The sequence below is a fragment of the Mizuhopecten yessoensis genome, unplaced genomic scaffold (assembly GCF_002113885.1).
Source record: "Mizuhopecten yessoensis strain PY_sf001 unplaced genomic scaffold, ASM211388v2 scaffold4033, whole genome shotgun sequence".
Lineage (NCBI taxonomy): Eukaryota > Metazoa > Mollusca > Bivalvia > Pectinida > Pectinidae > Mizuhopecten > Mizuhopecten yessoensis.
This window is the reverse complement of record NW_018405342.1, coordinates 1,817,985-1,839,946: the sequence shown is the minus strand read 5'-3', so window position 1 is coordinate 1,839,946 and position 21,962 is coordinate 1,817,985. Positions and strand designations below refer to the sequence as shown.

The 21,962-nt window shown below is 37.3% G+C and overlaps 1 protein-coding gene across 1 annotated transcript; it reads right to left on the bottom strand.

Annotated features, from left to right (window-relative positions):
• Nucleotides 1–715: 715 nt before the first annotated feature.
• LOC110448452 lies at nucleotides 716–12,228 on the bottom strand. Its single transcript, XM_021494704.1, has 3 exons — nucleotides 11,504–12,228; nucleotides 2,473–2,610; nucleotides 716–1,774 (listed from the first exon to the last, which is right to left on the bottom strand). Exons 1-3 carry the CDS (start codon nucleotides 11,724–11,726, stop codon nucleotides 1,563–1,565), a joined length of 573 nt encoding a protein of 190 aa, XP_021350379.1. The 5' UTR covers nucleotides 11,727–12,228; the 3' UTR covers nucleotides 716–1,562.
• Between the last annotated feature and the right edge of the window lie 9,734 nt (nucleotides 12,229–21,962).

Below are 21,962 nucleotides of genomic sequence, written 5' to 3'. Positions count from 1 at the left end.
AGTATGACCTTGACTGTAACGAGGACATAAAAACCAAGACTCGAATGTTTTTAGTCTCTTAACAACTCATGACTTTTACTTTAAATCTTTTCTTTTGCAAGATTTGTTGGATTTTCGTCTTCAGTCTCCCTGTGTAATTTGCGTCCGTTTCCTGCATTCAAGGTAATCTGATGAGGGGTAGGGGTGGGGCTGGGGGTAGAAATGAGTAAATAAAACATTTAGTTGATTTATTTCAAAAAGTCAAAAGACACAGAGTCATGTTTTTTGCTTGTAACTGGCTCGGACAAAGGCTGACAAAGATTGCTAAAAGAAGCCTGGAGCTCTTTTTTAGGTTATTGACGTTTTCATGCAATCATAGCTGATGCGAGGACATTAAACATTAAACAATCAAGTATAACGCCCTCACAACAACAATGGCAGAAAATTCCGCGAAACCGACAACAGTATACATAATTACACATAATGAATACACTTTGTTAAAACGGATAATGAAATCTATACAAAAAAGGACTTTGAGCGATACACGTATATTGTGTCTCTGTGAACGGACCGCCAGAAAAAAAAGGGGGGAAAAAAGAGAACTATCAATGCTGACTGACCTCCAGAACATAAAAACGGTAGTAATGCTAACTGACAAAAGAAAAAGAAAAAGAAAAAAGAAAACTATTCATGTTAACAATGAAAGCAGTGCAATGCCTGAATAACAACAGTTCGATTGGATTGTATCATAGTTTATTTTTAGGCAGCAGTATGACAAAAATAATTTTACAAGTCACGTGTTACAAGGATGTAAACTTAACAACTGATATTTTCACCTTTTTGTTAGTTTATGTTGTACATCACAGCACACTACACCACACACATGTAATTGTTTACATCAGATGCAATTAACGGTATATATACATTTTATAATCTACACACAAAAAATGATCCAACCCGGAATTATGAAAACAGGACTCGAGCCAATGACGTAATAACAAATCAAGATGACAGGTAAGTGATGATACGATGCGAAAGTTAAATGGGATTTTCACCGAGGAAAATTATGGAGTTCAGAATATATGGGGTTTTTTTTCCGTTTCTCTGTATTTACCACATTTCAATACAAGGACATTTTTCGAAATACATTTTTTACAAAATACCTAAATTAAACACTCTTAACAAGTGTTCCTTGCTTTAAAAGAAAGTTAAAGTTATCGCTTAATAGCGGGGAAGTCTCTAATAAAAACCTCCTTGTTAATTACTTTTCTCTTGTTTCTATATTTTCCACAAATTTATAAAACTCAAGATATATGTCCTAACAGTTGGTTGAAATAATTATTTTTTTCGTTTTTTTATAAATTTTGTTTCTCGATTTTTGCTTTTTTTGTGGTTTGTTTTGTTTTGTAAACATAAATACATATCTCCAAAACATATTTACACTGAACATAATGATTGCACATGAACTGAAAGCAAACTCACGTTCTCGAAAGTATTAAAGCATTTTTTGCCTGTTTTGAATGTTAGTCAGATATATATTGTATATGTCATTTTTTCTGAGTGAGACGCACTTCCGCTTCCGGTCAGACAATAGAAGCCATATCGCTGTCCCCGCCGTGTCCTGCAGCCTTCACCGTGGCAACGGCTGTCAAGGCTGATGCCAGTATGTGCAGAAATCCCGCGAGAATGTTTATTCCAAACGGGAAGCTAGCCGAATGTGTTCCGGCTGCCAGGCCGTCGCCGAGAGAGTCGTACAAAGCCGCAAACACAAAAGACCCTCCCAGGGCAAACAAGCCTGAAACAAGTGAAAAACATTCACAGAAAAATCTACGTGTTTACAAAATTATCATATGATGTCTTCTCTCGTTCAGAAGTTGCAGCTGGAAACGAGACAGATTTTCCATTGACTTCCTATTTGTATGTTTATATAAACACAGGCATTGATATGTTTTGAACAAAAAATCAACAAAAACAAAACAAAAACATTAAATAATAATTAAAAAGAAATAACAGCGAGTATACGTTGACTCCAGAAAATCAAATTAAGTCAGACACAAACTTATTTGAAAGGATTCAAATTGATAATCATGTACAGTATAATTAGTAAAATTATAGTTAGCAATTTATGTTACATTACTATGGTATGAGTCTCCTTTACAAAGAAATCTACAATAAGACACATACGCTGTCTTGTATTTATGTTTAATCTTATTTAATACCTTGATGGCGCTTCGAATGAACATTTAAACTCAACCGAAAAGGGGAGTAAACTGATGATAAAAAACACATTTATATTGTGTAAGGTGGCAAACGATTTTTTTTTTCGGCACACAAGGTACAACTGCAGGACAAAGCAAGTTTTTGAAGTCAAGCTTAAACGTATAAATACGTTTGATATTGTCCTGTACTTGTAAAAGATCTGACAATAGAAGAGCCTGTGACACGTGTGTGTCAATGCTAGAGACAGCTTACAACTACAGTAGTTGTACTGACCTGCCGCTCCAAGTAGATAGATGGCCACAGATCGGACTCCTTCCTTTCTTATGGGCAGATACAACACGTGCATAAACAGTGCCAAGATACACAAAAAGCAGGCGAACACTTCAAATATCCTTGAGATGAACAGCCATTCTGTAATAAATTAATAAATGTCACCGATAAATGTATTTCAAATTCTAGGTTTCTTAGAAGGAATTAAAGTTAAATTACAAGTAACGTACATGTTGTCCCCGTATACGTAAATACCAAGAAATGTAATCTCCCTCGAGGTTAATAACAATGGTAGCCTCGATATTTATGTACAATAACCGTTGTTTCTCTTAATGTAAGACGCATATCGTAGTCTCCCTTTACATTAATCACACTTACCGTAATCACCCTAGATATTTATCACACCTACCGAAATTTCCTTCAGTGTCAATGACACTTACCGTAGTCTCCTTCAATGGTAATGACACTTACCGTAGTCTCCCTCAAGGTTAATGACGCTAACCGTAGTCTCCCTCAAGGTTAATGACGCTTACCGAAGTCTCCTTCAATGTCAATTACACTTATCGTAGTCTCTTCAATGTCAATTACACTTACCGTAGTCTCTTCAATGTCAATTACGCTTCCCGTAGTCTCCTTCAATGGTTATGACTCTTACCGTAGTCTCCCTAAAGGTTAATGACGCTAACCGTAGTCTGCCTCAAGGGTAATGACGCGTACCGAAGTCGCCGTCAATGTCAATTACACTTCCCGTAGTCTCCTTCAGTGGCAATAGCCTTTACCGTAGTTTCTTCAATGTCAACTACACTTACCGCAGTCTCTTCAATGTCACTTACACTTATCGTAGTATCTTCAATGTCAATTACGCTTACCGTAGTCTCCTTCAGTGTCAATAGCCTTTACCGTAGTCTCTTCAATGTCAACTACACTTACCGTAGTCTCTTCAATGTCAATTACACTTACCGTAGTCTCCTTCAATGTTAGTTACACTTACCGCAGCCTCCTTCAGTGTCAATTACACTTACAGTAGTCTCCTTCAATGGGAACGACACTTACCGTAGTCGCTTCAATGTCAATTACGCTTTCCGTAGTCTCCTTCAATGTTAGTTACACTTACCGCAGCCTCCTTCAGTGTCAATTACACTTACCATAGTCTCTCCAATGTCAATTACACTTCCCGTAGTCTCTTCAATTTCAACTACACTTACCGCAGTCTCTTCAATGTCACTTACACTTACCGTAGGCTCTTTAATGTCAATTACACTTAACGTTGTCTCTTCCTTGTCAATTACACTTACCGTATTCTCTTCAATGTCAATTGCACTTACTGTAGTCTCCTTCAATGTTAGTTACACTTACCGCAGCCTCCTTCAGTGTCAATTGCACTTAAGTGTCAATAGCCTTTACCGTAGTCTCTTCATTGTCAATTACACTTACGGTAGTCTCTTCATTGTTAATTACACTTACCGTAGTCGCTTCAATGTCAATTACGCTTCCCGTAGTCTCCTTCAGTGTCAATTGCACTTACTGTAGTCTCCTTCAATGGGAACGACACTTACCGTAGTCGCTTCAATGTCAATTACGCTTCCCGTAGTCTCCTTCAGTGTCAATAGACTTTACCGTAGTCTCTTCAATTTCAATTACACTTACCATAGTCTCTTTAATGTCAATTACACTTAACGTTGTCTCTTCCTTGTCAATTACACTTACAGTAGTCTCCTTCAATGGGAACGACACTTACCGTAGTCGCTTCAATGTCAATTAAACTTACCGTAGTCTCTTCAATGTCAATTACACTTCAATGTCAATTACACTTACCATAGTCTCTTCAATGTCAATTACACTTACCGTAGTCTCTTCAATGTCAATTACACTTACCGTAGTCTCCTTCAATGGTAATGACACTTACCGTAGTCTCCCTAAAGGTTAATGACGCTTACCGTAGTCTCTTCAATGTCAATTACACTTACCGTAGTCTCTTCAATGTCAATTACACTTACCGTAGTCTCTTCAATGGTAATGACACTTACCGTAGTCTCCCTCAATGTTAATGACGCTTACCGTAGTCTCTTTAATGTCAATTTCACTTACCGTAGTCTCTTCAATGTCAATTACACTTACCGTAGTCTCTTCAATGTCAATTACACTTACCGTAGTCTCTTCAATGTCAATTACACTTACCGTAGTCTCTTCAATGTCAATTACACTTACCGTAGTCTCCTTCAATGTTAATGACGCTTACCGTAGTCTCCTTCAATGTCAATTACACTTACCGTAGTCTCCTTCAGTGTCAATTACACTTACCGTAGTCTCTTCAATGTCAATTACACTTACCGTAGTCTCCTTCAATGTTAATGACGCTTACCGTAGTCTCCTTCAATGTCAATTACACTTACCGTAGTCTCCTTCAGTGTCAATTACACTTACCGTAGTCTCTTCAATGTCAATTACACTTACCGTAGTCTCTTCAATGTCAATTACACTTACCGTAGTCTCTTCAATGTCAATTACACTTACCGTAGTCTCTTCAATGTCAATTACACTTACCGTAGTCTCTTCAATGTCAATTACACTTACCGTAGTCTCTTCAATGTCAATTACACTTACCGTAGTCTCTTCAATGTCAATTACACTTACCGTAGTCTCTTCAATGTCAATTACACTTACCGTAGTCTCTTCAATGTCAATTACACTTACCGTAGTCTCTTCAATGTCAATTACACTTACCGTAGTCTCTTCAATGTCAATTACACTTACCGTAGTCTCTTCAATGTCAATTACACTTACCGTAGTCTCTTCAATGTCAATTACACTTACCGTAGTCTCTTCAATGTCAATTACACTTACCGTAGTCTCCTTCAATGTTAATGACGCTTACCGTAGTCTCCTTCAATGTTAGTGACACTTACCGTAGTCTCCTTCAGTGTCAATTACACTTACCGTAGTCTCTTCAATGTCAATTGCACTTACCGTAGTCTCCTTCAATGTTAATGACGCTTACCGTAGTCTCCTTCAATGTCAATTACACTTACCGTAGTCTCCTTCAGTGTCAATTACACTTACCGTAGTCTCTTCAATGTCAATTACACTTACCGTAGTCTCCTTCAATGTCAATGACACTTACCGTAGTCTCCTTCAGTGTCAATGACACTTACCGTAGTCTCCTTCAATTTTAATTACACTTACCGTAGTCTCTTTCAATGTTAATGACGCTTACCGTAGTCTCCTTCAATGTTAATGACACTAACCGTAGTCTCTTCAATGTCAATTACACTTACCGTAGTCTCCTTCAATGTTAATTACACTAACCGTAGTCTCTTCAATGTCAATGACACTTACCGTAGTCTCCTTCAATTTTAATTACACTTACCGTAGTCTCTTTCAATGTTAATGACGCTTACCGTAGTCTTCTTCAATGTTAATGACACTAACCGTAGTCCCTTCAATGTCAATTACACTTACCGTAGTCTCCTTCAATGTCAATGACACTTACCAAGATTCAAGACTTCAAGATATTTTTTTATTACGCTCTGACACACAAAGTGTGTAACAAGAGGTCAAACAAAATAACATCAAACAAATAAAACATGACAGAGAGAGTAGATTACACATGGACAGATCCAGCATTATTTCATAGACAGATTTATCATTATTTCATAGACAGATTTAGCATTATTTCATAGACAGATTCAGCATTATTTCATAGGAAGATTCAGCATTATTTCATAGGAAGATTCAGCATTATTTCATAGGTAGATTCAGCATTATATCATAGATAGATTCAGCAATATTTCATAGATAGATTCAGCAATATTTCTTAGATAGATTCAACAATATTTCATAGATAGATTCAGCAATAAATTCATAGATAGATTCAACAATATTTCTCATTGTTTGATGTACATATATGTATCAGAAGTATTGTTACAAAGTAACAGTAAGATTATACATGAACAGATTCAACATTATTTTCTTACATGTGAAATAGTAAGTTTACACATCATTATTTCATACATGTGAAACAGTAAAATTACGCCTCATCATTTCATACATGTGAAACAGTAGTATTATACAAGGACAAATTTAGCATTATTTCACACATGTAGATTACATGTGAACAGATTCAGCATTAGTTCACACGAGTGAGAGTAGATTACACATGAACAGATTTATCAGCATTAGTCATATATGTATTGAATACTCAATTTTCACAGCAAATTATCTTCACTGCCATAATCATAATGCAAAGTATAGTATTTTTGACATACTGATTTATTTGCAGTTTTACAAGAAATGTACTAACCCTTTTGATTAATCGTGTATTACATATTGTAAACATTCCTTTCATTTTATCAACATTTGGGTTCGTGTAATAATATTTTGGAATATTTTTTTCCCTAATCTGGCGTATGGATTCTTGTTGGCATTTAAACAAATAATGAAATGCATCTCCTGTTTCATTTCTATTACACAAAGTACATTCTCTTTCCTCTCGAGGAATTCCCATCCAACGGCCAGTTTCCAGGGGCAGCGGAAAGTTTGACGAGCGAAATTTTCAAAACACAACACGATCCCTCTTGTTTAATTGAGTTAAGTAATTGTCAAAACCAAAATTAGATTTAAATAATAGATAATTTTGTCCTCTACTATTTTTTCCGATATCGGCATACCACTTTTGAATAAACTGATCATTAAGCTTTTGTGTTACAACATGTTAAGTTTTTTGTCGTTCTAGAGTAGTCACTTTTTGGGATGTCCAGACATATGTCAACCCTAGATCCTTTAGTGTAGTTTTGATCAAATTTAGCCACTTCGAGTGAAATGCGCCCGTTTCGTGCATTGCATGTATAATATTATATAACTGACTCGATACTTTACCATTTTCTGTTATTAGTTTGTGCCAAAATAAAATCATTCTACTTTTAATAGTATTTTCTAAAGGAAAACGTCCCGATTCTCCATATACCATATAATTAGGCGTAAATTTCCTTAAATTGAGAACTTTTTTTATAAATTTCAGATGTATCGTTTCCAAGAGGGTAATATTTTCGAACTCCCATATCTCTGACGCGTATAACAGTATAGGCAATATTAATGTATCAAAAAGTTCAAACTGCAGGTCTACTGGTAAATTGATATTTCTGATTTTCCTATATAAAGCAAATAAGGCTTTCTGGGCTTGATCAGCTAGTTTCTTTTTCGCCTTACCAAAGTTTCCAGTATAGTTAAACAATAACCCAAAGTACGGATAAGAATCAATAATTTCAATTTCCTCTCCGCAAAGCATAAATGTACTACTGATTTTCGATTTTCGTTTTGAAAAGAAAACTATTTAGATTTATTTGTATTAACATGTAATTAATTTCCATATTTTACGATAATCGCCGAATACATCTAAAGCTTTCTGTAGACCCTCGGGCGATTCTGCCAGTACAACAGTATCATCCGCATATAACAAAATGAACAATTTTAGGTACATTCCAATAAAAATTTGACTAAGATTATCAATATCTTTGAGACATTTCACCTCATTATTAATCAGGAACTCTTCTAGATCATTCAGGTAGATCGAAAATAAAAATGGCGATAAATTTTCCCCTTGTTTTAAACCGATATTGCACGTGAAGAACTGAGTCTGCTCGTTTCCATTTTTTACACATGACTTAGTATCAGTATATAAGTTATAGATTACATTTAGTATTTTGCCATTGATATTGCTTCTCAGCATTTTCCCCCAAAGTCCACCCCTCCACACTGTATCAAAGGCTTTTTTAAAGTCAATGAATGAACAATATAACTTTTTATTATAGGAGAGATACATTGATATTAGTGTTCGCATTTTCTGTAGTAGAATAACCTTTCCTAACGCCAGCTTGGCTTCCATGAATAAGATTTGTTTGATCAGATAATTGATTCAATCTATCATTTAGTATAGATGTAAAAAGTTTTCCCAAACACGATACTAAAGTTATTGCTCTATAGTTGTCAAGATCATTAATGTCGCCCTTGTTTTTGTATATTGGTTTAATTAGCCCCACAGTCCATGACTTAGGTATTATACCAGTATCTAATATTGTATTAATTAATTTGACATATATATTTATAAAAGGCTCTAATGAATATTTTATATGTTCATTCAGGGTCTCATCGTTTCCACATGCTTTATTATTACTAAGATGTTTAACAGATTTCCTTATCTCTGTCTCAGTTATTGGACCATTTAAAACATGGTCATACAATTTTTTCATCTAATGTAGGTAACTGAAATTCTTCCATATCACTGTTATCAGTATTAAGATATTTAAAATAATTGAAAATTTCATCTATTTTTTATCGACTTTTGATATTTTTCCTCGTACAATCTATTTTGTTCAAGATATCCCAAAACTTTTTCGGATCACTTTTTGAGGTTTTTCTTATTTCTCCCTCCATTTTTTCTTGGAAGTTTATATAACATTTGTTCATAGTTTTACGATATTCTTTACCTTTCCTTTTCAACCTTTTCCTATTCAATTTTTTTTTATCATTTTATAGTTATGCTTAGCGATATTAAACTCGCGTCTTTTCTTGGCACATTCATGTGAAAACCATTGTTTAGTGTTTTTGTCATTATTACAAAGCGTCAATAGTAATAACACTTACCGTAGTCTCCGTCAATGGTAATCACACCTACCGTAGTCTCCGTCAATGGTAATGACACTTACCGTAGTCTCCGTCAATGGTAATAACACCTCCCTTAGTCTCCGTCAATGGTAATGACACTAACCGCAGTCTCCGTCAATGGTAATAACACCTACCTTACTCTCCGTCAATGGTAATGACACTTACCGTAGTCTCCGTCAATGGTAATAACACCTACCTTAGTCTCCGTCAATGGTAATGACACTTACCGTAGTCTCCGTCAATGGTAATGACACCTACCGTAGTCTCCGTCAATGGTAATGACACTTACCGTAGTCTCCGTAAATGGTAATCACACCTACCGTAGTCTCCGTCAATGGTAATCACACCTACTGTAGTCTCCGTCAATGGCAATCACACCCACCGTAGTCTCCGTCAGTGGAAATGACACTTACCGTAGTCTCCGTCAATGGTAATGACACTTACCGTAGTCTCCGTCATTTGAAATGACACTTACCGTAGTCTCCGTCAATGGTAATGACACCTACCGTAGTCTCCGTCAATGGTAATGACACTTACCGTAGTCTCCGTCAATGGTAATAACTCCTACCGTAGTCTCCGTCAATGGTAATGACACTAACCGTAGTCTCCGTCAATGGTAATAACACCTACCTTAGTCTCCGTCAATGGTAATGACACTTACCGTAGTCCCCGTCATTTGAAATGACACTTACCGTAGTCTCCGTCAAGGGTAATGACACCTACCGTAGTCTCCGTCAATGGTAATGACATTTACCGTAGTCTCCGTCAATGGTAATAACACTTACCGTAGTCTCCGTCAATGGTAATAACCCCTACCGTAGTCTCCGTCAATGGTAATAACACTTACCGTAGTCTCCGTCGATGGTAATGACAATTACCGTAGTCTCCGTCAATGGTAATAACACTTACCGTAGTCTCCGTCAATGGTAATAACACCTACCATAGTCTCCGTCAATGGTAATCACACCTACCGTAGTCTCCGTCAATGGTAATAACACCTACCATAGTCTCCGTCAATGGTAATCACACCTACTGTAGTCTCCGTCAATGGTAATAACACCTACCGTAGTCTCCGTCAATGGTAATGACACCTACCGTAGTCTCCGTCAATGTCAATGACACTTACCGTAGTCTCCGTCAATGGTAATGATATCTACCGTAGTCTCCCTCGACATTTATGACACTTACCGTTGTCTCCCTCGAATGACACCTTTTGTAGCTCACTCAGTCATGGTAAATGGCTCTTTAATTTTACCGTAATCTTCCTCGAATTTAAGTGCACATTACCCTAGTCTACCTCAAAGTTAATGGCACTAGTCGTAGTTTCACTTTCAGGATTAAAGACAGTCACCGTAGTCTCCGACAATGGTCATGACACTTACCGTTATCTTCTTCGAAGTAAGCAGTACTTACCGTAGTGTCCTTCGTAGTTAACGGCACATGGTGTTATCTTCCTTGTTAAATAATGACACCTACTGTAGTTTCCCATGAAGTCAATAGCACATTACCTAGTCTCCCTGGAAGTTAATGGCACTTACCGTTGGTCCTTCGATTTAAATTAAACTTACCGTAGTGTCCCTCAATATTAATGATACTTACCGTAGTCTCCCTCAATATTAATGATACTTACCGTAGTCTCCCTCAATATTAATGATACTTATCGTAGTCTCCAACAATATTAATGATACTTACCGTAGTCTCCAACAATATTAATGATACTGACCGTAGTCTCCCTCAATATTAATGATACTTACCGTAGTCTCACTCAATATTGATGATACTTACCGTAGTCTCACTCAATATTGATGATACTTACCGTAGTCTCCCTCAATATTAATGATACTTACCGTAGTCTCCCTCGAAATAAATGACCGTAAAGTCAAAGTTTGTTTTGAACACAAACAGGATTGAAAACATATTTTGCGAGCTTTCGAAAACGTCTGTTTCTTTTACCCGCTGAAAGCAACTCACTAAGCCACAATGAACCGAATCAGCGACGTCAGCTGTCAAAAATCATAGCGACATTTCGCCCAGTTGCATTCTAATACTGCAGGCAGTCAGGGGACGGGTTACATGTTTACCCATTCCGCCTTAAACAAACTTAGCCTTTATTATACATACCAAACTGATGAATCTTTCTCCGAAGACAATTACGGTAGTTTCTCTCGATACATGTATCAATGTCACTTACCGTTTTCTTCCCCGGTGTAAACAGGAACCTGCAAGTCAATTCCGTAGTCTCACTTTGATGTTCATAACGTAAGAAACATGTCTAGGCACTTACCATATTTGTCAGAAACGTTAACAGTAATTCGTAAGAAAAGGGCGTAGTCTTCGTCGACCACTATGTAGGAAAATTCGTTAAAACACTTACCGTAGTCCCCTTCGATGTTTACCAGCAATTTTGTTTCACATTTTGGTAAGCATTCTACGGTCTGGTACATGCCAACGGTCTTTGTCCTTTCGACGAGGGCGCTACTGACATGTTTGTAGGACCACCATTCCGGATAGAAGAAAGATAAATACTGCAGTGCTACAGAGACAACAGTTACCGCTAGGGCCACAATGTCTAACACAGTAGGACACAGGAACACCATTGTACTCGATTTCTCAAACACGACAGGTGCGATCTTCACAGGTGGATTATTTCACAGAAAATATCCTTTCACATAAAGGAGGTGTTTCTTCTATCTAATGCTACACAGATAGTAATTTCCAGGTCGGTTGTTACACGGTTTAATCCTCTCACATAGGTGATGTTTCACGGATAAGTTTATTTTTACTGTTTGTCGTGTAACTACAGTTGGTGGTACTAGAAAAAGTGCAGTGCAAACAGATTTGTATCCGATTTATGTAAACAAATATGTATCCGATTTAGATCATTCGCCTAATGTTACTAAACAACGAATGTAGTGAGCAAAACATTTCCAAAATAATAAATTACTATAAAGATGCCCAGTCTTTTTTCTATGTAAACTGTAAACACTGTCCTCAACGTATACACACGACACTATTCAACTGTTTACCGAAAAAAAGTGTATCACCTCAGCGAGCTCCTCGACTTCGTGACGTCATCCCGGACAAGCCTCGTTTCGTAAACAATCACCGTATTTATATACCACAAAGTTTGCAAGTAAGTTGCAAGTCCAGATGAAGGCTTAGCTAAGTTACATATCCGTTTGTATCGCTTTCATTACATTGAACGAGCAATTTTACTAATACTGTTTTATGGAACGATGAAGTATCTGCTGTCCCAATAGCATTTTGAATGCATGTGTTGTTTTTTCTCTAAATTGCTACCCTTTCTTTTATTGCAGTGTCATATGACGTCCTCATATGGCCTTGGCATTTACGAGCAAACACACAAACAATAAAGCAAAGACGTTAAACTGCATACAAAGTGATATACACGATGTACAGTGAAGCAACATAGATTGCCTTTCCTAAAGGGCCTTATGGCAGAAAATCATGTATGACATATGTATCTAAAACGTTGTCTATCCATATTATGTCAATAATACTTGAAACTAGGAGAGCTTCAGTACTAACCGGAAACAAACATTTCCTTTACTTGGTCTAATACACGAAGGCTAAGCGCTAAACTCGTCGACCGGAAGTGTGGAACATCGGGACATTTGTTACCGTCCACTCCAACTTTCCGAAGTATTAAGTGATGTGTAAGCAAAGCCGGAAGGAGATAGCGAGGCAAGGCCTCATACCCATCGGAATACCTCGATAATAAAACCATTCGGAGCATAAGACATGTCGGTTGTTTTCCTGTAAACTAACATTAAATGATCATGAACAGTCCAAGTAATACACGTTGTTACTTTACGAGAAGCAACAGCAACTGAACAACGCCATCTCTAGCATCTCTTGTCTACCGGGATTTTGCAAAAACATGTGATTTCTATGTCAGTCAGTCCGTCCATAACCAATCAGTTAGTGGCTGATAAAACCGGGGGTAAAGTTGCAATGTAAAAATGTCAAATATTATTGGTAATGTAGTAATTAATCGTTACGTATCGTTAGGTACTGCTTATGAGGTTACCAAAAATAGAAACACCCACATATGTATTATGCCTGAAAGAGAGTGACAAACTAATTGGTAAACGTCACAATATCACTCTGTCAATTATGAATGGCGAATTGGAAGTTTCCCTTTCTGTTTTGCTGAAAAACTCTTGGAGCAAAAATAAAATGTATTCATACTAGTTCGATCCTTTGGTGTACATCAAAAGAATCTCGCGGTCATGGAACGGTAAAATAATGACAGGCTTTGAAGTCGGGCGTTTCCTCTTTGTAATCTTCAAAGGACAGGTATCAGCCTAGCGATTGGTCAGTTTTGTTTTACCTGACACCAATCAAACAGCTATTGTCGTCCTTCAATTTTGCTATGACATATTCCAGGGCTGTAGAGAGCGAAAGTGAGCGTAACCCCTGGATATCGAGGAGCTGATACGCTGTCATTGACCACGTGTTTTGAGACTGAAGAAATCACCTCTAGCTTCAAAAGCAGCAACGGTGACACCACTTGGTACTATTTTAAGGTCACGTGAAACCATTTCTTCAGAGAAAACATTATTTTATTATTCAATCAGCTCCTGAGATTGTTTAAAGTGGTAGCTGTATATAAGCCGATCAGTATATACTGGGAGACATGTAAGTACAACGTAAAATCAAGGCGGATCCAGGACGTTGTGTAAGAGATGGCGTAATTATAGATGATACTTGAAGTTTGTCGGGATCAATTCAATGTAGTTTGTTCTGTTGGGGCGCGGAGAAGGTAGCAAAGACCGCTTCAAAATAAAGAGAAATTTGATTAAATGTATTTAATTTTAATTTCCTTTAATGAATTGACAATTTTTGACGAAAGTTACCTTAAAAGGTAAACTAACAATATGTAGAACTAACTTTTAAAGCAACAAAAGTGGAGTTTAATCGAACGCCGTTAAGTCAAGAGAACCTCGGGTCAAAGGTTTTAAATTACTGATATTCATGATTAAATATTCAAAACTAAAAAAAGATGTCCGTGTATTTGAAATGATAACCATCAACAGAAAAAAAATATGAAAATAAACTATTGTTTTGTAGATTGCTATATAAAGATTGGAAAAAAATCTAATGCAATTTTGTTTCATGATTTATAAGATTCGTCGTAGTATTTCTATAGTAAGGTTTTATACACGATTGTTTAGGAAGGGTCCAGGATCTGTGTATGACTACTTGTAATACGGAAACATGACGACAAGGAAGTAAATATCGCAGTGATAAGGGCACTTAAATTAAGGATTGACCTTCATTTTGACGGCGTATACGGTAGTATGGACGCAGTTGGCTACGAACATATTAAATGTTGCGCGGTACCGCTCCATAAATAACATGTTCTTTGCCAACTGTGTTCATACTACCGTATCCGCCGTCTAAATAAAATTCAGTCCTTATATTTACATTCAAAAAATGTTAAAATGATACATTACGCAGTAAAAAAAAAGTCGAAGCGGGTTGCCACGATGGTAACTACGGTAGCCGTGGTTACTAGGACAATGTAGTTCCAGTGAATCTACACCGATATATGAGTAAATTTAGAAAAAAACGCAGTGAGCAACACTATTTGTTTCCTTTCATGGTTTTAAAATTTTAAACTAAGCAATGTGAGAAGCCCTTCGAACTTTTCTATTCATTTACAACGGTCGTTATGTACGCGCATTGAAACACTGCTCCTGGAGTGACGCGGTCGAATGTTTCAGAACGAAGCTGCCATTGTTGACGTTACCGCCAAAGAAATTTGAATGTGCATTCATGGAATAAAAAGTTTGTCAGCATTCTTTTGTTGTATAATTTGACATAATGGATTCCGAATATGTTTGTATCTAAACGGTGAATGAACCAAGCATTGGTTGTCATTGGACTGTTGTCTTGCTGGAGCGTGAACGGTGCCATATTTGAAACAAGTATCAATCCGCCGAGCCTTTTTTCACTTCGTATACGCTACTCTATACGCAGTCAGAGTTTCCTAATCTGAAGAAGGGAGACGTGTAGATATTGTTCTTTTAAGACACGTGTTTTCATTTTCCGAGATACATGTACAGATGGTAAAACAAGAGGTCCTCAGGACCTTTATCATGCCGATATCTTATCTTGAGTACTACAGCCAAAATTTCCCAATTTCGGATTCTGCCTCTCGGCGGCGATTAGGACAACATCCTTCCTTTACATAATATTTAAGTCATAAAGATGTTTAAGAGAAAACTTGGTTGAAAAATATTTTACAGAAGGAAAAGACTACATATGTAGGTCTCGAGAGACAGGTAGCATCTGTGTTTTATCTCTTTTTGTCTAGCAACTGTGAATTATTTATTAGTGTTGAATTGGGATCTAGCTGGTTCATTGTTATAAAAATGACATAAATACGTGTGAATGATTTCAGTCCCTTTTATTGAAGGGTGTCCCTAGGGGGGCAACATCAACTTGAGTTTTTATTGCAAACACACTGAGTTTACAAACTGGATTTAGTCAAAATCCATCCAGGCGTTTTGGAAAGGTACATTTGACGGACAACTGTTGTTGTGTAATGTCATAAATCGACATGTGTAAGCTTAATTATTAAGAAAGGAGGCTAGGTGGCCATCTTGAGATTAATGGTCGGTTTGAGTGGGTATTGCATGTACATTAAGATACTGAAATATGTTACTTTGGCCCAGATAAACTGGAAATAATTATGAGAATGGTGGGAGATAACTAAAACCTTTCCCTACTATTATAACTGATATTATAATGTAATTGTATGGCATATATTAGCTTCTTTCTCTATTGTAGCTTTTTAAAAGTAGGTTTCTTTTAAAGTTACGTGGTTTTACATTCATTTTAGTTATTTAGTCTCTCTCTCGTAACTCTTTATTAGTGGCTTTTGTCATGTTTTATGTATATTTTATTGGCATTGTATGTATGCGGAAGGTGAGACTTTTATAAACTAGCTGTACCTCGGGGAAATCACAAAGAAATCTGAACCCGAGGGGTGATACTCTTGATTGTCTAACCTGACTAACCTACACACACAAAAATCAGTATGGAAACCTCCGCGTTGGGAATATAAATATGTCATTTATATTATGATACTGGTCATATTCAAAATTTTAAAGCACAAGAACAATCTGTATAAACAACGAAAGCAGTTTGTATACATGTTCAAACATCAACACAAATGCTACCAGAGCCTAGTATACGTTCCGACAGCGCAGGGACCTGAACATTTGTTCAGCTATATTTGGACCTAAACTAAGGTGTTCAGAGTAATTTTTCATATTTTAGGGGTTATGATCAACTTTCGGTAAAAATGACACCCCCAGTGATCATAAATAAGAGAAAGGCGGAAAGCTCTCGACTTTCTTGCATCAAAAACAACACTTCTAGTTTATCTAAAATGCTTAATACATGTACCGTTGGAAAGATGGATAACTTTTCTTTTAAAAACCTCCTAAATGCACGTAAAATGTAATCTCCTTCCGCGGACATGATCTCCGCTTCCTCCAAAAACACACGCCATTTCAGAGTTCCAAAGTTGTTCGTAGTCATCGTGCTACTTTTTTGTATTTTAATAAGGTTGACGTCAGCCACGTGCCGAGACCCGTGGTTTGATTGGCTGGAAGCGCAGACATTTTTTTCGCTAAACCAACCAACACTGCATGTTTCGGTACTAAGCATGTTTCTGTAGATCAACTAGAAATTGTTGTTTTTGATACAAGAAAGTTAGGTGGCAGGGGCGATACAGAAATGTATTGATGGTGTTGCCAAAACCAAAAACTTAAAATTAATTTAGAATTAATTTCGCCACTATTTTCTGCAATTGTACTTAGGAATTCGTATGAAGATTCTATCCCATTTTCTCTGTCATCACATTATAGGGATTTATATATAGAGTATATACAGCTGATTATAGCTAGAACATTTTTTTTTTATTTATTTACTCTCGGCGAATGAAAACTAATTCAAGATACATGTATACAGCTGACACTCGTGTTAGATTGACTGTTGCATCACTTCGGGCTCCAATGGTGGCAGAGTACAGTAGAAATGGCTTGACCCTAAAAATAAAGGGCATGTCTCGGATAAACATGGATAGCGGATTCATCCTGCACAACACACCTACATATATATATATATTTATAAACTACATTTTTAATAGGTGTTTTTTAGAAGAACTTTTTTTTTTCAAAAAGTGATTTCCCCAGATTTTGGACTTCTGAAAACCATGGTTACCACATCAAAAAACACCAAAATATGCAAAAAATCATGATTTTTAACCCAGAATTTGACCCCCGCAAGTAGAATTGTTTTTCTTAAAACCTGTCTGAAATTAAATATCGCCTACTCGGTAACAGAAATACTCACGTTTTAGCATAGGTCATTCCGGTGGATTTTTCACAATATTTACACATGTGCTGAGTACAAAAATAGACTACATGAAAAGCTAGCTTTTGTTGTGTAGACACAGATTCGTAAATGCCCAAAATTGTAGTCTCAAACCAAATTCGACTTTTCTTTTTTTTAAATTATGAAGCCCACATAGTCCACTTCATCATGTATATGCCAATTTTAGTGCTGATTTTTTTTTTAAATTTTGATACATGTTATATTACAGGGGTTATTCATTGTATAAAAATATCACCCATGGCCACCGTACGCTACTGTACTCTGCTACCTTATACATCCCTTTTTTTCCCCAAAAATTCAATCAAAACCTTTTAAATGTCTGGAAAATGACACAATGAACAAAAAGATGTATCCGTTTCCTTTCTCACTTTAAAAGTGACCGAGTAATATGAATTCTCCTGCTAGGTGATTTTTTACCAATTCTGCTCTCAAACTACCAACAAAGGGAGGTAATCTGAAAAATTAAAACTTGAATAACTTTGTAGTTTTCAGGAATAATTTTTTTTTTGGGGTAAAATATGATGCTTTAAGATCATGTGCATGTGAAAAACAAAACAGAACAGTGATACAAGGATGTTTCTGTCTTGTGTGATGACGTCATAGTTACTGTGATGTCATCATAACTATGACGTCATCAATGGGCATATGTGACATCATCAAGGCTCACTGATATCAAAATGAATACCAGGAAACCCATCACAACAACAAACTAGAAACAGACACACTTCCCGTAACCGATGAACAGCACAAAACTGTCAGATATTCTGAAACATCAGACAAATGACACCATAGCAACCGTTGTTTACTTTCCTCGCCTAGAATTGACAGTGACCCCAGACATTGGTCATTTTACATATTTCACTAGAAAAAAAAGTTTTCTTCAGCTGTAATTATGGAAATAAAATTTATTGACATTATTGACTTTGTTAATTTAATCTGTAAGCTGAATCAAGTGGAAAAAAACATATAAAATAGTGTAATTAGAATGAAAACAGATATTTTACCCATTTTCAATAAATACAACTTTATGTGTTAGTTACCATGGATACCGGGTGCTGAACTAAGTGAAACAGACTGAAATCTGGTCTGAATGCATCAGGAGATAGCCTGTTAATTATTTGTTGTTTGGTATCAACTTTACCAATTACACAATTGACACATATGTGATGAAGTGTGAAGTGCCTGTGAAAAGGGCGAGTTAACCCCTCTTTATACATTCACAGGTAATAGGCTAGTGACCTATATATTGACCTTTATATGTAACTTTTTAAACGTTTTGAGTAGTTTTAAGCAATAATGAATGAAAGTGAAGCTGAATAAAGCATAAAAAGGCTTTTTTTCAGAAAAAATCAATGTCTGTGTGTATAAGGTGGCAGAGTACAGTAGAAATGGCTTGACCCTAAAAATAAAGGGCATCTCTCGGATAAACATGGATAGCGGATTCATCCTGCACAACACACCTACATATATATATATATTTATAAACTACATGTTTAATAGGTGTTTTTTAGAAGAACATTTTTTTTTTCAAAAAGCAATTTCCCCAGATTTGGGACTTCTGAAAACCATGGTTACCACATCAAAAAACACCAAAATATGCAAAAAATCATGATTTTTAACCCAGAATTTGACCCCCGCAAGTAGAATTGTTTTTCTTAAAACCTGTCTGAAATTAAATATCGCCTACTCGGTAACAGAAATACTCACGTTTTAGCATAGGTCATTCCGGTGGATTTTTCACAATATTTACACATGTGCTGAGTACAAAAATAGACTACCTGAAAAGCTAGCTTTTGTTGTGTAGACACAGATTCGTAAATGCCCAAAATTGTAGTCTCAAACCAAATTCGACTTTTCTTTTTTTTAAATTATGAAGCCCACATAGTCCACTTCATCATGTATATGCCAATTTTAGTGCTGATTTTTTTTTAAATTTTGATACATGTTATATTACAGGGGTTATTCATTGTATAAAAATATCACCCATGGCCACATGTACGCTACTGTACTCTGCCACCAATTCAATGATGTGCTCTAGATAAAAGCATGATGTGGTGCTAAGAGTTTAAGGGGTTTTTTCTTCTTTTTTATATAAACAGAGGTACACATGTCTAAACTGCCTGGAAAAGATGTGATAATATTACACACACACACAAAATAGGACATAGGTACTGTTTTTTTCCTTCTAACCTTTCAGTTCAACTACAATCACATTCCAATAAACATGTTCCTGTGATATTTGCTTGTCGCATAAAATAAAATAATTTCAGATAACAGCTTTTGGTAACAAAAATCTATTTAATATTCTATCCCACATTCGACTACCAAAACAATCAATACATAGCATGATCATCACTATAGGTTGATAAATATTCCGTACACTTTGGGACTATCATGCGAAACGATCTCATCGATGGAGCAATAACTATAGGCGTGGCAGTCCAATGTTTGGTGATGCAATATCTTGCATTATGTTCATTCGGCACTAGCATTCAGTGGGGAATTATGCATTGAATTATTAAGTATAAATTGTATACATTTGAAACCACAAGGGAATATCAGCCCATATATACTAGCGGAAAAAAGAAACTGTGCATGCGGAGAATTGTAATAGAACATGTATTACCAACTGTATATACATGAAAATTCACACACATGACCGAGTATGACACATACACACGATCCGTGTGTCATTGGCAGTTTTTCCTGCGCAGTTTGCTCTCTATAGGCGTTGACCAGTTTGCACGTTTTTCTCGTCCAGCCATCCAATTCGACAATGAAAGTTTATTTTTCAACTGTTGGGTCACTCTGTTGAGACCAGCGAACAGTAAAAACAGCATTATAACGTTTTTATTTGTGATTAATGCTATGCCGAGGCTCAATGAAAATGACCGCTTCCGGATTATTGGTATGCTTCAAGCTGGTATTGACCACGCCCATGTCTCTTCACGTTTTCATGTCCATCGAAACACAATCCGGGATTTGTGGAGACGACATCAACAGTTTGGCCACGTCGGCGATCGACCTCGTGCGGGACGTCCACGTGTGACGTCACGTCAACCGGGCAACCATATTCGGCTTGTCCATTTAAGAAATCGCTTCCAAACGGCAAGTTTGACTGCACGGACAATCCCTGTGCTGCTACCAACAAGCCCGAGAACTGTACGGAACCGATTGCGTGAACGAGCTATCCGTCCGCGACGTCCTGCAATCCGCCAAGTTCTTCTGCCGCGTCATCGTGTAGCACGTCCGGACTGGTGCAGAAATTTTGCGATTTACTCGACGGGAATCGGCAGGCATTTTGTTTACAGACGAGTCGCGAGTCCACCTGGATAGTAGTGACGGCCGTTCCAGAGTGTATCGTCGCGTTGGATAACGTTTCCGTGACGCGTGTGTGGTACAACGTTCTTTCGGGGGAGGCAGCGAATCACAGTCAACGGGAGAACACCTCTGGTGGTTGTTAACGGGAATTTGAACGCGCTACGTTACCGTGACGAGATCCTCCGGACCCACGTCGTTCCATTCGTGCAAGGGCAGCAACGTCCCATTACGCTACAGCAGGACAACGCCAGGCCACACACAGCTGGTGTCGCTATGGACGTTCTGGCCCAGCAGAACATTGACGTTTTGCCCTGGCCTGCTGTATCCCCCATCTGTCGCCCATTAAACACGTCTAGGATGAAATAAAGCGCAGATTACGGGCATTACCTAATCAACGGTGACGTTGGCTGATTTGGCTGCAGCGTTGGTACAGATCTGGAATGCCATCCTATAAGCATTCTTGAACCGTCTGATAGGCTCCATGCGTCGACGTTGCCAGGCTTGCATTCAGGCAAACGGTGGACATATGAGGTCAGGTATTAACTTTGTGAACTCAGTATTGACCCCTGCTGTGTTTACGTCACTGCTGAGCGGAACTTATTGATTCCATAACGTGGAAAATGGAATGCAACTGTTAATAAATAACAAATAAATTACACATTTTAAGCATGCACAGTTTCTTTTTTCCGCTTGTATATAATGACAGGGGTGATGACTACACACCAGTACAATACAGGTACATGTAGTACAGGAATATCCAAGTAGGATCATTGACCTGACCGGACACATGAGATTACTCAGGAGTGTTTGGGCAACACCCTTACACCTAGAGTTAATGACAATGTTAGGGAAGCCATAGAAAACAAAGGTTCAACTTTTCAATGTGATATTCACATATGAAAAGGAGGAAAATGTTCAGATCGATTTTTGACACAAAAAAGGGTGTTGCCTTGCATCCGCAACTGGGTGGGGTCGACTTTTCGACATCGAGAGCTTTCCGCCCCTCTCGTATTTATGATCACTGGGGGTAGTAATGTGCAAAGTTTCGCCACAAGTGTGTCCAGCACGTGGTCTCTCGG